This window comes from Rattus norvegicus, chromosome 13, assembly GCF_036323735.1.
Source record: "Rattus norvegicus strain BN/NHsdMcwi chromosome 13, GRCr8, whole genome shotgun sequence".
NCBI classification, from domain to species: domain Eukaryota; kingdom Metazoa; phylum Chordata; class Mammalia; order Rodentia; family Muridae; genus Rattus; species Rattus norvegicus.
Genome location: NC_086031.1, coordinates 68,153,974 through 68,166,751, shown reverse-complemented (window position 1 = coordinate 68,166,751; position 12,778 = coordinate 68,153,974). Strand labels below are relative to the sequence as shown.

Genomic DNA, 12,778 nt, shown 5'->3' with positions numbered 1-12,778 from the left:
CTATGACCAAGGCATGAAATGCTTTTTTTTTTTAAGATTTATTTTATGCATGACTACATTATTGCTGTCCTCAGACACACCAGAAGAGGGCATCAGATCCCATTACAGATGGTTGTGAGCCACCATGTGGTTGCTGGGAATTGAACTCAGGACCTCTGGAAGAGCAGTCATTGCTCTTAACCACTGAGCCATTTCTCCAGCCCATGAAAAGCTTTTAATTGAAGGATTGCTTACAGTTTTGGGTTACTTCATGATTATGGAGCATGGAAGCAGGCAGGCATGAAGTAGTAGCTGAGAGCTTACATCCCAATCTGCAGGCAGAAAGTGATGGGTACAGTTTAAGGGGAAAGTTAATGATGGTAAATGATGGTACTTGAGTAAACCCAAAGTTTAAAATATGAATATATACTGAATAGGGAGTTAAATAAGTGATAATTACAGATTTCTAAGTAGTATGTGTAGTTGATTTTTCTTGTAGATGAGACTTGACTCTCCAACGCAGATGATTAAATGTGATAGTAATGGTTCCTGATGAGTATAGTTCAAGTGGCAAGGGAGCTCAGCTTAACACTGAACACGATTGTTCAGGTGGAGGTAATTTAGGTGGAGGTGTATGTGCCTTTGGTTTGTAATCTTTTTTTTTTTTTTTTTGGAGCTGGGGACCGAACCCAGGACCTTGCGCTTGCTAGGCAAGCGTTCTACCACTGAGCTAAATCCCCAAGCCCTGGTTTGTAATCTTGGGCGGTCACTTTGTGTTTGAAGATAGGCAAGATATAAATTAGATGCTTCTCGACCTATTAGGATTTCAGATACATTGATTGGTATTGCATTGAGATCCTGGTGGAGAGTATAACAGTGTATAAAGAGGAGATCCCAGCTGGTTTTGTAAGATTATATTCATGAGTCACCTTTTTCCAGGATCCAAGGGGATACGTACATTAAGTTTCCATTGTTGAAATTTAATTAGAAAATTTCTACTGCTATGAATTCTTACAGTTTGTGAAGACTCAAGTTGATGGTGATTAAAGGAATTAGCAAGTGAATTACAGCTGTATCATTTGTAAATTATCGTGTTCTTGACTAACTTGATTTTCTCTGACAGAATATTTTCTGGAAGATTGCATTCAGATGACCCAATTCATTCCTCCTCCAAAGGACAAGAAAAAGAAGGATAAAGAGGATGATGGTGGTGAAGATGATGACGTAAGTAGATTTCTTTCTACACCCAAAAGACTGAAGCATTTTAATATGAGAATATCTGATGGAGAACAGACATATGGCTTAGTTGAAGCATAGAATGAATTAATTGGCATTGCAGGGTCCTTTAAAATTGTGATATCTGGGCCGGAGAGATGGCTCAGCGGTTAAGAGCACCCGACTACTCTTCCAGAGGTCCTGAGTTCAATTCCCAGCAACCACATGGTGGCTCACAACCATCTGTAAAGAGATCGATGCCCCCTTATGGTGTATCTGAAGACAGCTACAGTGTACTTATATATAATAAATGAGTAAATAAAAATAATTGTGATATCTTAGATCACTGTCTATAATTCAAATAATCTCTGGTTCAATGACAAGGCTGTTGAGGTTATATAGTCACCAGTATAAGAAGTCTTTGTGTTTCTCTGTGTCAGAGTACCTGGAAAATTAAAATAAATTTCAGTTTTATTCATTGTCGGAATTCAGTTCAGGACTCTCGATGTTGGGTATTATTTGAACCCAGGCCTTTTTTTTTTTTTTTTTAACTTGTAAAATTTGTTCATTTAAGAGATTATTTGGAGGGGTTGGGGATTTAGCTCAGTGGTAGAGCGCTTGCCTAGGAAGCGCAAGGCCCTGGGTTCGGTCCCCAGCTCCGAAAAAAAGAACCAAAAAAAAAAAAAAAAGAGATTATTTGGATGTTTGCCAGGGGGAGACATTTAAAGACCATTTTGAAGGAATATGTTTTTTCCTTTGACACTGGGTCCTGGGGAGCAAAGTTAAGTAGTTAGGTTGAGATAGGGTTTCAGTTCCAGTCTTTAAATTGCTGCTACTTTAGCTTCCACGGAGTTGGTGGTACAAAGACTCTCTACCACCAGGTCTACCTTATCTATAACATAACGGCCAGATGGAGAGGTTTTTTTTTTTTAATGTGAAATTTTGGACTGGAGAGATGGCTCAGCAGTTAAGAGCTCTGACTGCTCTTTCAGAGGTCCTGAGTTCAAATCCCATCAACCACATGGTGGCTCACAACCATCTGTAATGGGAACTGATGCTCTCTTCTGGTGTGACTGAAGACAGATGGTTTATTCACGTGTATTATATAAATCTTTTTTAAAAATGTGAAATTTCTGAGTGTGTTGGGATGAAGTAAGAAGTTCTAGGTCATCCTCTGCTAACAACTGTTTTAAGATAGCCAAAGTTTTCCAAAGGTAAATAAATACTTGAAGATCACCAACAGATATTACATGTTCAAAGCCAGACTGGGTTATAAAAAGGGCACAATCAGTGTAGGTAGTTAGCATAGTTCATTGTAAAGAAAATTTCCAAAGATATTTAGAAGTTAATGGGTAGAAACCTTTCAGAATCAAATGTAAAGTTTGAAGTTGGATTTTAGCTATACTTCCTCAGGAAAATAGTATATTTTTACCATAGGTTCTATCTTTATTCATGGGTATCAATCTCTTTGCTCTATAGACTTAATTACATATTTGTTCAGGTGCTTTTTTTATTTTTTTAGATTTATTTATTAGATGTATGTACACTGTAGCTGTCTTCAGACACACTAGAAGTGTGAACCACCATGTTATAGTCCCTGGAATTTGTACTCAGGACCTCTGGAAGAACAGTCAGCGCTCTTAACCATTGAGCCATCTCCAGCCCTGTTCAGTGCTTCTGTGGGCACAGAAACGGGTGTTGGTCCTTGATTCTGATGGTTTTTTTTTTTTTTTTTTTTTTTTTTTTTAAGATTTATTTATTATTTATAAGTACACTGTAGCTGTCTTCAGACACAACAGAAGAGGGCATCAGATCTCATTATGGATGGTTGTGAGCCACCATGTGGTTGCTGGGATTTGAACTCAGGACCTCCGGAAGAGCAGTCGGTGCTCTTAACCACTGAGCCATCTCTCCAGCCCCTGATTCTGATGTTATAGGCAGTTGTGAACCGCCTGGGTAGAAGTAACTGAACATGGGTATTTACATGCTGACCATCTCTAGTTCAGAACTAAGGTTTCTTAGCGACGTATGTGACTATCCTAAGACAGTAATGTTAGATGTGACTTGTGTGGAAAAAGTAAGAAATTTAAGAGCTATAGTAATTATGGCAAATAAATCATTTTCCTTTTTCTTGTAGGCAAATTGCAATCTCATATGTGGTGACGAATATGGACCAGAAACAAAGTTGAGCATGTCTCAGTTGAATGAAAAGGAAACTCCCTTTGAACTTATTGAAGCACTCCTTAAATACATTGAAACCCTTAATGTTCCTGGAGCTGTGTTGGTATTTTTACCTGGCTGGAACTTGATTTATACTATGCAGAAGCATTTAGAAAATAACTCACATTTCGGTATGATTACTCTTGTTCTAGATTGCCTTTTGAGTATTTTTGCTTTTGTCCTGGCTCATGTTTATTAGATGAAAGTGTGTGTAATGGAGAACATTCTCATATTTTAAACCAGCTTAGGTTTTGTCCTTAACCTTTGTGTGTTGTAGGAAGTCACCGGTATCAGATTCTACCTCTCCATTCTCAGATTCCTCGGGAGGAACAGCGCAAAGTGTTTGATCCAGTACCAGATGGAGTAACCAAGGTAAATATGGCATCACAATGAGATCATATATGATATGGGTCTGAACTAGTAATAGTGTTCCAAGAGCTACTAGGAGAAACCTTAAGTATCAAAAATTAAATAGGAAAAAATTCTTCTCTTTCTGTTTGGTTGATTTTTCCCCCCCCTCTTGGAGCTGTGGACCGAACCCAGAGAGCTAGGCAAGCGCTCTACCGCTGAGCTAAACCCCCAACCCCGATTATTTTTTTCTTTTTAATTCTGTTGCTGTATTAAGTGGTTTGAATGATTCCCTGGTGATTGTTGGTAAGCAGAAAGTTTTTAGTTAATATAATTTTATACTCTTTTTGCAGGTTATTTTGTCCACAAACATTGCTGAAACAAGCATTACCATAAATGATGTTGTTTATGTCATTGACTCCTGCAAGTAAGTTCCCAACACTTTGTTATTTTCCTTTTAGTAAGGTATGTGTATCAGTGTTTTGCCTGCAAATATATGTCTGTGCCCTAATTGTGTGCATGGTGCTCATGAGCTGCCATGTGGGTGCGGGGAGCTGAACCCAGGTTTTCTGTAAGAAAAGAAAGCAAGTAGTTTTAATCACTAACTTGTCTTTTCAGCCCTGATAGTATTTCTTTTGTGGTAGTTTGCTTCAGGCTTGATCATCCCCTCCCCCCCATTCAAATACTGGGGTTTCACATAGTTTTATACTATCACATCTAGTTTTTAGACTTCATTGTTTTAAATTTTTATTTTTTTATACCCATACAGATACCCCATGTTTATATACACTGATTTTAGATTAAGGACAGTTACCAGGTTTGATAGCCAAACTAACTTCTGACTTCTCATTATCATAGGATCTTTTATTTACTCATCCCATTGGTTGTTTGTTCACTGGACTTCTCATGCTATCTTGTAATAATCATTACTTAGCATGAGACAGTTGACTTGATCACTTGAGAAAATAAATCCCTATAACCTGGTATTGTGAGATCTGCTAGCCAACCTTGATTATGTAGTACAACTGAGCCTTGAGTTAAAATCTGTGAACTGACCCTTGGCATTGTTTAGGTAAAATGAGTGCACAGAAATTTTGTAGAGGGGACGAAAGAAATTCTGGTTATAGCTGTCTGTTGTACACATTTTCTGAATACTAGTATGGCATGTTGATGGAATTTGATTTGCTAATAACTGCTTATTCAACAGTGAACAGCATTCAGTTTCAATCTCAGTCACGTAGTAGTGAGTACCTATAGCTACTTTTAGGTTATTTGTGAATTTTAAGTGACCATGGGATCACTTTGATGTCCTGGACTCCCTCCACCTCTATAACTTAGGTCCCTAGTTGTTGAAATGCAATCCCAGCAGTGTTAAAGGAAAGGTTTTGGGTTGGGCTTGCTTTGTGTTTAAGCTTACAGAGTCCATTCTGTACATAATTTTTTTAAAGACAGTGTCACGGTTGTACAGTCCTGGAACTCAATGTATTAACATGGGTTTTTTTTTTTAGCTTGTGATCCTGCTGCCTCAGCCTACCAAGTAGTTTGATCTATAAGCTTGTACCACTAGACTAGTCTTTTTCTTTTTTTTTATTCTTTTTTTTTTTTTTTTCTTTTCTATTTTTCGGAGCTGGGGACCGAACCCAGGGCCTTGCGCTTGCTAGGCAAGCGCTCTACCACTGAGCTAAATCCCCAACCCGTCTTTTTCTTTTTACTTCTTGTTTTTTTTATAGAAGTTGTGGCCAACTTTATTATAATCTTAGAAGAGGAAGCTTGTTTTTTTTTTTTTTTTTTAAGATTTTTTTATTTTATGAATATAAGTACACTGTTGCTATCTTTAGACACACCAGAAGAAGGCATCGGATCCCATTACAGATGGTTGTGAGCCACCATGTGGTTGCTGGGATTTGAACTCAGGACCTTTGGAAGAGCAGTCAGTGCTCTTAACTGCTGAGCCATCTCTTTAGCCCGTCTTTTTCTTTTTAAAGATTTATTTATTATATCTAAGTTCACTGTAGCTTTCTTCAGATGCACCAGAAGAGGGCATCAGATTGCATCACAGATGGTTGTGAGCCACCCTGGTTGTGCGATTTGAACTCAGGACCTCTAGAAGAGCAGTCAGTGCTTTTAACCATTGAACCATCTCTCCAGCCCCTAGGCTGGTCTTTTAAATTTAGTAAGTTGTAAATTCACATAAATCTCTGTAAGTAGCTATTAGCATATATTCTGTTCACATCCACACCTGCCCATTTTCTGAGATAAGGTCTGTTACAGAGCTTGGAACTCATTGTCAAGCCAGAAAATTTCTAGGATCCTGCTATCTCTACTTCCAGCATAATTGTCATAATTTTGTTTAGTGTAAGTGGTATATTGGGATATCTTTGAATCGTGCGGCAGCTAAAAGAATGTGAAGTCATTACTGATTTGTCACTTACACTGTCTCTAATAACTACTTTTTCTTATTTAGACAAAAAGTGAAACTCTTTACTGCTCACAACAATATGACCAACTATGCTACTGTATGGGCATCAAAAACAAACCTTGAGCAAAGGAAAGGGCGAGCTGGCCGTGTACGACCTGGGTTCTGTTTCCACCTTTGTAGTCGGGCTCGTTTTGACAGGTAAATTTCTAAATAAATTACATTGGTTTATCGGGATTGGTCATATATAGAGATCAGTGAATAACTTTGGGGAAAGCTGTCATGTGAGTTCTTACCCACTATGTCATCTTATGGTCCAGTGATGTCACAGGTTGGTTTTTAAGTAAGGATGGAATTCATCTCTTAAACATCTTGCATGCATTTCCCACCCTTTTTCTCATGAACTCCTTATGTAAGAGCCCTCAGTAAGGCTGAATAATGGATTAAGCCTGAATAATGAGATTCTATACAAGTAAATATAAGAATAAAAAATTAGAAGTTGCCATTGTTAGCTTATGGAATAAAAGGATTTGTGGGCATTAATTAGTTCTGTTTTATTGGTTTGGAATTGCTGATGATACTGGATGGTGAACCTTTTGAGAAGCACAGGGTAAAATTTTCTTTGTATTCATGACTTTTGGTTGGGCTTCATAGGTTCTTACTATGAACCTCTGGCTGGCCTTAAACTCATGGGGCTGCTTTTGTTCCTTGAGTGCCCGAGAGATTAAATAGCTGTTGCACATATCAGCAATAGTTCCTTTGGTTTTATAAAAATTGGATTTCTTAGTCCAACAGCTCTGCCTGTTGACTAGCTCTGTAGACTAAGTTGACCTTGAACTCAGATAGGATTCCCAGGCATGAGCCAGTACCACTGGCTTTTTTTTTTTAATCTTTACCATGGAGACAGGTAGGTCTCCTTTAATTTCAGGCTAGCCAGGACTACACAGAAACCCTGTCTAAAAAAAAGAAAAGGAAGAATGGTATAAGTTGCTTTTTATAGTAAGATCACCCAATTCTTGATGGTTTTGGTTGACACTTAATATTGAGTGGTTTGTTCCTGGTATGGGAAGTAGTATATATTGATAAATTATTTTTGTAAACTTCAAGGTGTAACTGTTGGAATCTCATCTGCCAACAGTTCCAATGAGTCCTGGTTGTGACATTTTGTTAGAAATACTTCTAAATTAGAGATGTCAATTTTTTTTAAGGTTTTCTGTTCATTCTATTGAATTGAGTTCAAGTAATAAGTGAATTAGGTTTAGGTAATATGAGACATGTCAGATTGGTCTGAAGATTAAGTTACCTTGAAATGCTCATAACAGTACTTGTTCATAATAACTTCCCACTAAAAAAATATTAATAATTTGTGCAATTTTTATTGTTCCCAAAATGGTTGGCATTGGGACCTGTTGGGAATGATGGTTTGGTCTATATTATGTCTTCCTTTTTTTTTTTAAAAGATTTATTCATTTATTATATATATGTACACTGGAGCTGTCTTCAGATACAGCAGAAGAGGGCATTGGATCTCCTTACAGATGGTTATGAGCCACCATGTGGTTGCTGGGAATTGAACTCAGGACCTCTGGAAGAGTAGTTGGGTGCTCTTAACCACTGAGCCATCTCTCCAGCCCTATGTCTTCCTTTTGTTGAACTTGGCACCACTTTTTTTTTATATATATATATATTTTTTAAAGATTTATTTATTTATTTTATGTATGAGTGCACTGTCGTTGTCTTCAGACACACCAGAAGAGGGCATTGTATCCCATTATAGATGGTTGTGAACCACCATGTGGTTGCTGGGAATTGAACTCAGGACCTCTGGAAGAGCAGCCAGTGCTCTTAACCGCTGAGCCATCTCTTCAGCCTAACACCACTTTTTTTTAGTTCATGCACAATTGCTAATAGGCAGAATCAGTGCAGCCATAATTAGAAGTGATGACACTAACTTTTTCCTTCCTCCTTTACCAACTAAAAGGACATATCTTGGCTGTGAGAGTAAAGTCCAAAAGCCAGTTTTTAGTCAGCTAGACTAGTTTTATAGTGAATAGGAAAAGTTGTAGACTAGGAAAGGGCTACTATATACACAGTTGTCTGTGCAAAGGTTTTTATTATCACCTTTGACTTTTCTACTTCTAAATTTTAGACTGGAGACCCACATGACACCAGAGATGTTTAGAACACCATTGCATGAAATTGCTCTGAGCATAAAACTTCTGCGCCTAGGAGGAATTGGCCAATTCCTTGCAAAGGCAATTGAACCTCCACCTTTGGATGCAGTAATTGAAGCAGAGCATACTCTTAGAGGTAAGTGATACTTTCTTTGTCTTTACCTACTTAACAAATCCTATTTAACAAGTCAGATATAGACTGGGGGTGGGAGATTAACATGTTAGGCTTTATGCAGCATGTATTTCTACAAGGAAATTGTGGGATGAAGGGGCATAAATGGATCTCATTAAATAAACATTTAAGGGAATAGAGAATCCACCAGAACATGAATTACTCCTTACCTATATTTAATATTTAAATATATGTCTTAGTGGTTTGGGTTGTTTTGTTCTAATCTCAAATTTGTTATAAAAGTGATGTAGCCTTGTGAAAAATAAGGGCATTGAGCTCAGATGGCCCTGCATTGAACTTGGAATCTGGAACTCACCTGATTCTGATTCTGATTCTTATGGGCTGTGTGTGTGTTTAATGCTGATGTTGCTACTATATCAGTGACTGTAGTCCCAATTTGCATCATAGGTCATACCTTTATAGCATCTTCTGTGTTGGCTATTCCAGTGTTTGGTCCAGACTTCATATTTAACTTGACGTAAAATTAAACACTAATACCCTGTTTATTGACATCACTCACAAGTATGTATTTTCCCATAGAACTTGATGCTTTAGATGCCAATGATGAGTTGACTCCTCTTGGACGAATCCTGGCTAAACTCCCCATTGAGCCTCGTTTTGGAAAAATGATGATAATGGGGTGTATTTTCTAGTAAGTTCATTGGTTTTTGTTACTCAGAATAAAATGGACTTAATAAAGGCAAAGGTGGGTTGGTGGTTAAAAAAAAACTTACAGTAAACCTTTATAGTATAAACTTTTATAGTAAATATTAGTTGTTATATCCTAGCTAACAGAGTATTCAGTCCACATTTGAAGGTCTTCTCACAGAAAGGCTTAACTGCTGTTGTGCTGTTGTTTCAGTGTGGGAGACGCTGTCTGTACCATCTCTGCTGCTACCTGCTTTCCAGAGCCCTTTATCAGTGAAGGGAAGCGCTTGGGGTACATACATCGGAATTTTGCTGGAAACAGATTTTCTGATCATGTGGCTCTTTTATCAGTATTCCAAGCCTGGGATGATGCTAGGTAGGAATTTAAAGGCAATTCCTGTGAGAATTTAGTGAGCTTGTCTGAATTTGTAACTTAGTTTGCTAAGCCTTTGAGAATGAATGCCTTTTCTGTTTTGTTTTAGGATGAGTGGAGAAGAAGCAGAAATACGGTTTTGTGAGCAGAAGAGACTAAATATGGCTACACTAAGAATGACTTGGGAAGCCAAAGTACAGCTTAAAGAGATACTGATTAACTCTGGCTTTCCAGAAGGTAAGCCCTCTTCTATTTATAAACTGGTTTTTGTGTCTCATTCTGTTAACTCTAGATCTTGGAGGTTAAAGGCAGAATAAAATCACTGAGAATTTAAGATAGACAGCCTGAATTAATTTGTGACATCCTTTCTCAGTAAAATAGAGAACAAAAAGCTCCTCCCCCCCAAAAAAAAGATAGTTTGTGAGCCATTGTGATAAACTACAGGTACATTGGCTGAAGAATATTTGCTTATAATTCTTAGCTATTTGAACATACTTAACCGGATATGTTAGTACCAGAAACTAAAATTTTTAAAGGTTACAAATTGAATTAGAGTAGTTTTTTTGTTTTGTTTGTGAACTGACAGATTTTAAAAAAAAAAATCTAAGGGGAAAAATCTGTATGTTCAGAATATTCTAATGATCTTTTTTTTTTAAAGATTTATTTATTTATTATATATAAGTACACTGTAGCTGTCCTCAGATACACCAGAAGAGGGCATCAGATCTCCTTACAGATGGTTGTGAGCCACCATGTGGTTGCTGGGAATTGAACTCATGACCTCTGGAAGAGCAGTCGGGTGCTCTTAACCGCTGAGCCATCTCTCCAGCCCTATTCTAATGATCTTAAGATGAAGCTATTATCCTGCTTTATTGCTAATAACAGCTTAAGTTATTTAGGTTTGTTCACATAGATCTAATATTGAGGCTTTAAGCATATTGGTGACAGGTTTTTAATTTGGAAATGGAAATATTGCTAAGGCGTATCTTGGATAAGACAGCCATCCTTTCAGTGACTTCTTGGATTGTCTTTTCATCTGCTCTGCTAGTAATAAGAGCAGCTGATAACCTTTGATTGTAAAGTTCTGAGAAAGTTATCAGAGGACTTTGAGTCATGCTATTATCTAATCTTTACAAACCATTTTTCTATTTTTTTTAACAGATTGTTTATTGACACAAGTGTTTACTAACACTGGACCAGATAATAATTTGGATGTTGTTATCTCTTTGCTGGCTTTTGGTGTGTACCCCAATGTATGCTATCATAAAGAGAAGAGAAAGATTCTTACCACTGAAGGTCGTAATGCACTTATCCACAAGTCTTCTGTGAACTGTCCTTTTAGCAGCCAAGACATGAAGTACCCATCTCCTTTCTTTGTTTTTGGTGAAAAGGTAAGAGGATTAGGGAAGTCTGAAAGTTCAGAGTTATAATAGGACTAATGACCCATCAGTGTGTGACATTTTACATTTTCTCCATCTACAGATTCGAACCCGAGCCATCTCTGCTAAAGGCATGACCTTAGTGACCCCTCTACAATTACTTCTCTTTGCCTCCAAGAAAGTCCAGTCTGATGGTCAGATCGTGTTTATAGATGACTGGTAGGGCCTTTCAGTTGTAATCTTCAAACTGAATTTTTAGAATAAAGATTTCTTAGAATAATGTGTTTAGTAATAATCCTTGGAGATCTTGCTAGTCTAGTATATGCAAGAGTTTCACTCTGAGGCCTGGTCATTTTTGAGGTGTGTTTATAAGGTATATGCTGCATGGTACTGTTAATTACATTCACCTGGGTTTGGGGCATGTCTAATTGTAATAAAGTTAAGTTTTTGGCACTGGGAGGACATTTGACTACACTCACCTCTCTGTGTATGTTTCCAGTTTTATGCCTTGCTTTTCCTTCATTTTAGGATCAGACTGCAAATATCACATGAAGCTGCAGCATGCATCACAGCCCTCCGGGCAGCCATGGAAGCTCTGGTTGTTGAAGTATCCAAACAACCAAACATTATCAGCCAGTTGGACCCTGTCAATGAGCATATGCTAAACACCATCCGTCAGATTTCTAGGCCCTCAGCTGCTGGTATCAACCTTATGATTGGGAGTGTAAGGTGAGTTACCTAATTTATGTGTCTGTAGCTTTTACAGACCTATAATTATTAAAGCTAGTTGGTAGAGTCCTTCGGGTTAAAATTATTTAACACTAAATGTGGGAGTTTGACTCAGAACAAAAGATTTCCTTTTTTCCTGTTAATTGATGTACCCATTGCCATATAAAAATAAAGTCCTGACAGGTAGACCATATTAAAAGTTGAAAATGATGTAATCTTGATGAAACCTTTTCCTCCACACTGTTGTAGTCTCAGTCTCAGATAAAGTATTAATTCCTTCCTCAAATAGAAAGATCAATTTATTTTAGACTGTCTTATTTATTTATTTTATGTACAGCATTCTGCCTGCTTATGTGACTTGCAGGTCAGAAGAGGGCACCAGATCTCATTACAGATGGTTGTGAGCCACCATGTGGTTGCTGGGATTTGAACTCAGGACCTCTGGAAGAGCAGTCAGTGCTCTTAACCGCTGAGCCATCTCTCCAGTCCCCAGCCATCTCTGTAGCCCCCTAGGCTGTCTTTAAGAAATAAGAAATTTTTCTTTAGTGTTCACCTATCTGCATTCATAAGAAAGGAATGTTAACGGTGTATGCGTATGTTCCTTCCTTATGTTTACCAGTTTTGAGTTATTTAACTTTTAATCATTCATGAAGTTATGAATACACTCATTAAGAAATCATTCTCCTAAGCATGGCTTCAGAATTTTTTTCTTCTGTAATTTTATTTAAAGATTTATTTATATGAGTATTGTAGCTCCCAGACACACTAGAAGAGGGCATCAGATCCCATTACAGATGGTTGTGAGCTACTATGTCGTTGCTGGAAATTGAACTCAGGACCTCTGGAAGATCATCAGTTCGTGCTGTTAACCACTGAGCCATCTCTCCAGCCCTATGGCTTCAGGATTATAATAATATACAAATAAACAAAAAGTCCTTTGAGTCTTTATCATGTTTTTTGCTTTTAATTTTAGTATAACTGAACTGTTGATTCACATTATTTTTGTCTTCTTTAACATGAATATCAAAGACATGAAGGTAGGGGAGTTGTGAGTGTATATATTTTCTGAGGAGTTTCCACCAAGACATTTTTTAAATTTGTACAGGGAAATACTTGATTAAAAAT

At 37.5% G+C, this 12,778-nt stretch overlaps 1 protein-coding gene across 3 annotated transcripts in view; it reads left to right on the top strand.

The window, feature by feature from the left end:
- Positions 1-12,778, top strand: part of Dhx9 (DExH-box helicase 9) — a 36,768-nt gene that overhangs the window by 22,829 nt on the left and 1,161 nt on the right. For all 3 annotated transcript variants that reach the window (XM_006249996.5, NM_001395556.1, XM_008769633.3), the window contains 12 exons: positions 1,103-1,203; positions 3,332-3,545; positions 3,692-3,786; positions 4,116-4,189; positions 6,227-6,379; positions 8,328-8,488; positions 9,065-9,176; positions 9,387-9,548; positions 9,655-9,782; positions 10,707-10,936; positions 11,028-11,143; positions 11,453-11,653. In XM_006249996.5, coding sequence (XP_006250058.1) covers positions 1,103-1,203; positions 3,332-3,545; positions 3,692-3,786; positions 4,116-4,189; positions 6,227-6,379; positions 8,328-8,488; positions 9,065-9,176; positions 9,387-9,548; positions 9,655-9,782; positions 10,707-10,936; positions 11,028-11,143; positions 11,453-11,653 — 1,747 coding nt within the window. The remainder of the gene's footprint in view (positions 1-1,102; positions 1,204-3,331; positions 3,546-3,691; positions 3,787-4,115; positions 4,190-6,226; positions 6,380-8,327; positions 8,489-9,064; positions 9,177-9,386; positions 9,549-9,654; positions 9,783-10,706; positions 10,937-11,027; positions 11,144-11,452; positions 11,654-12,778) is intronic.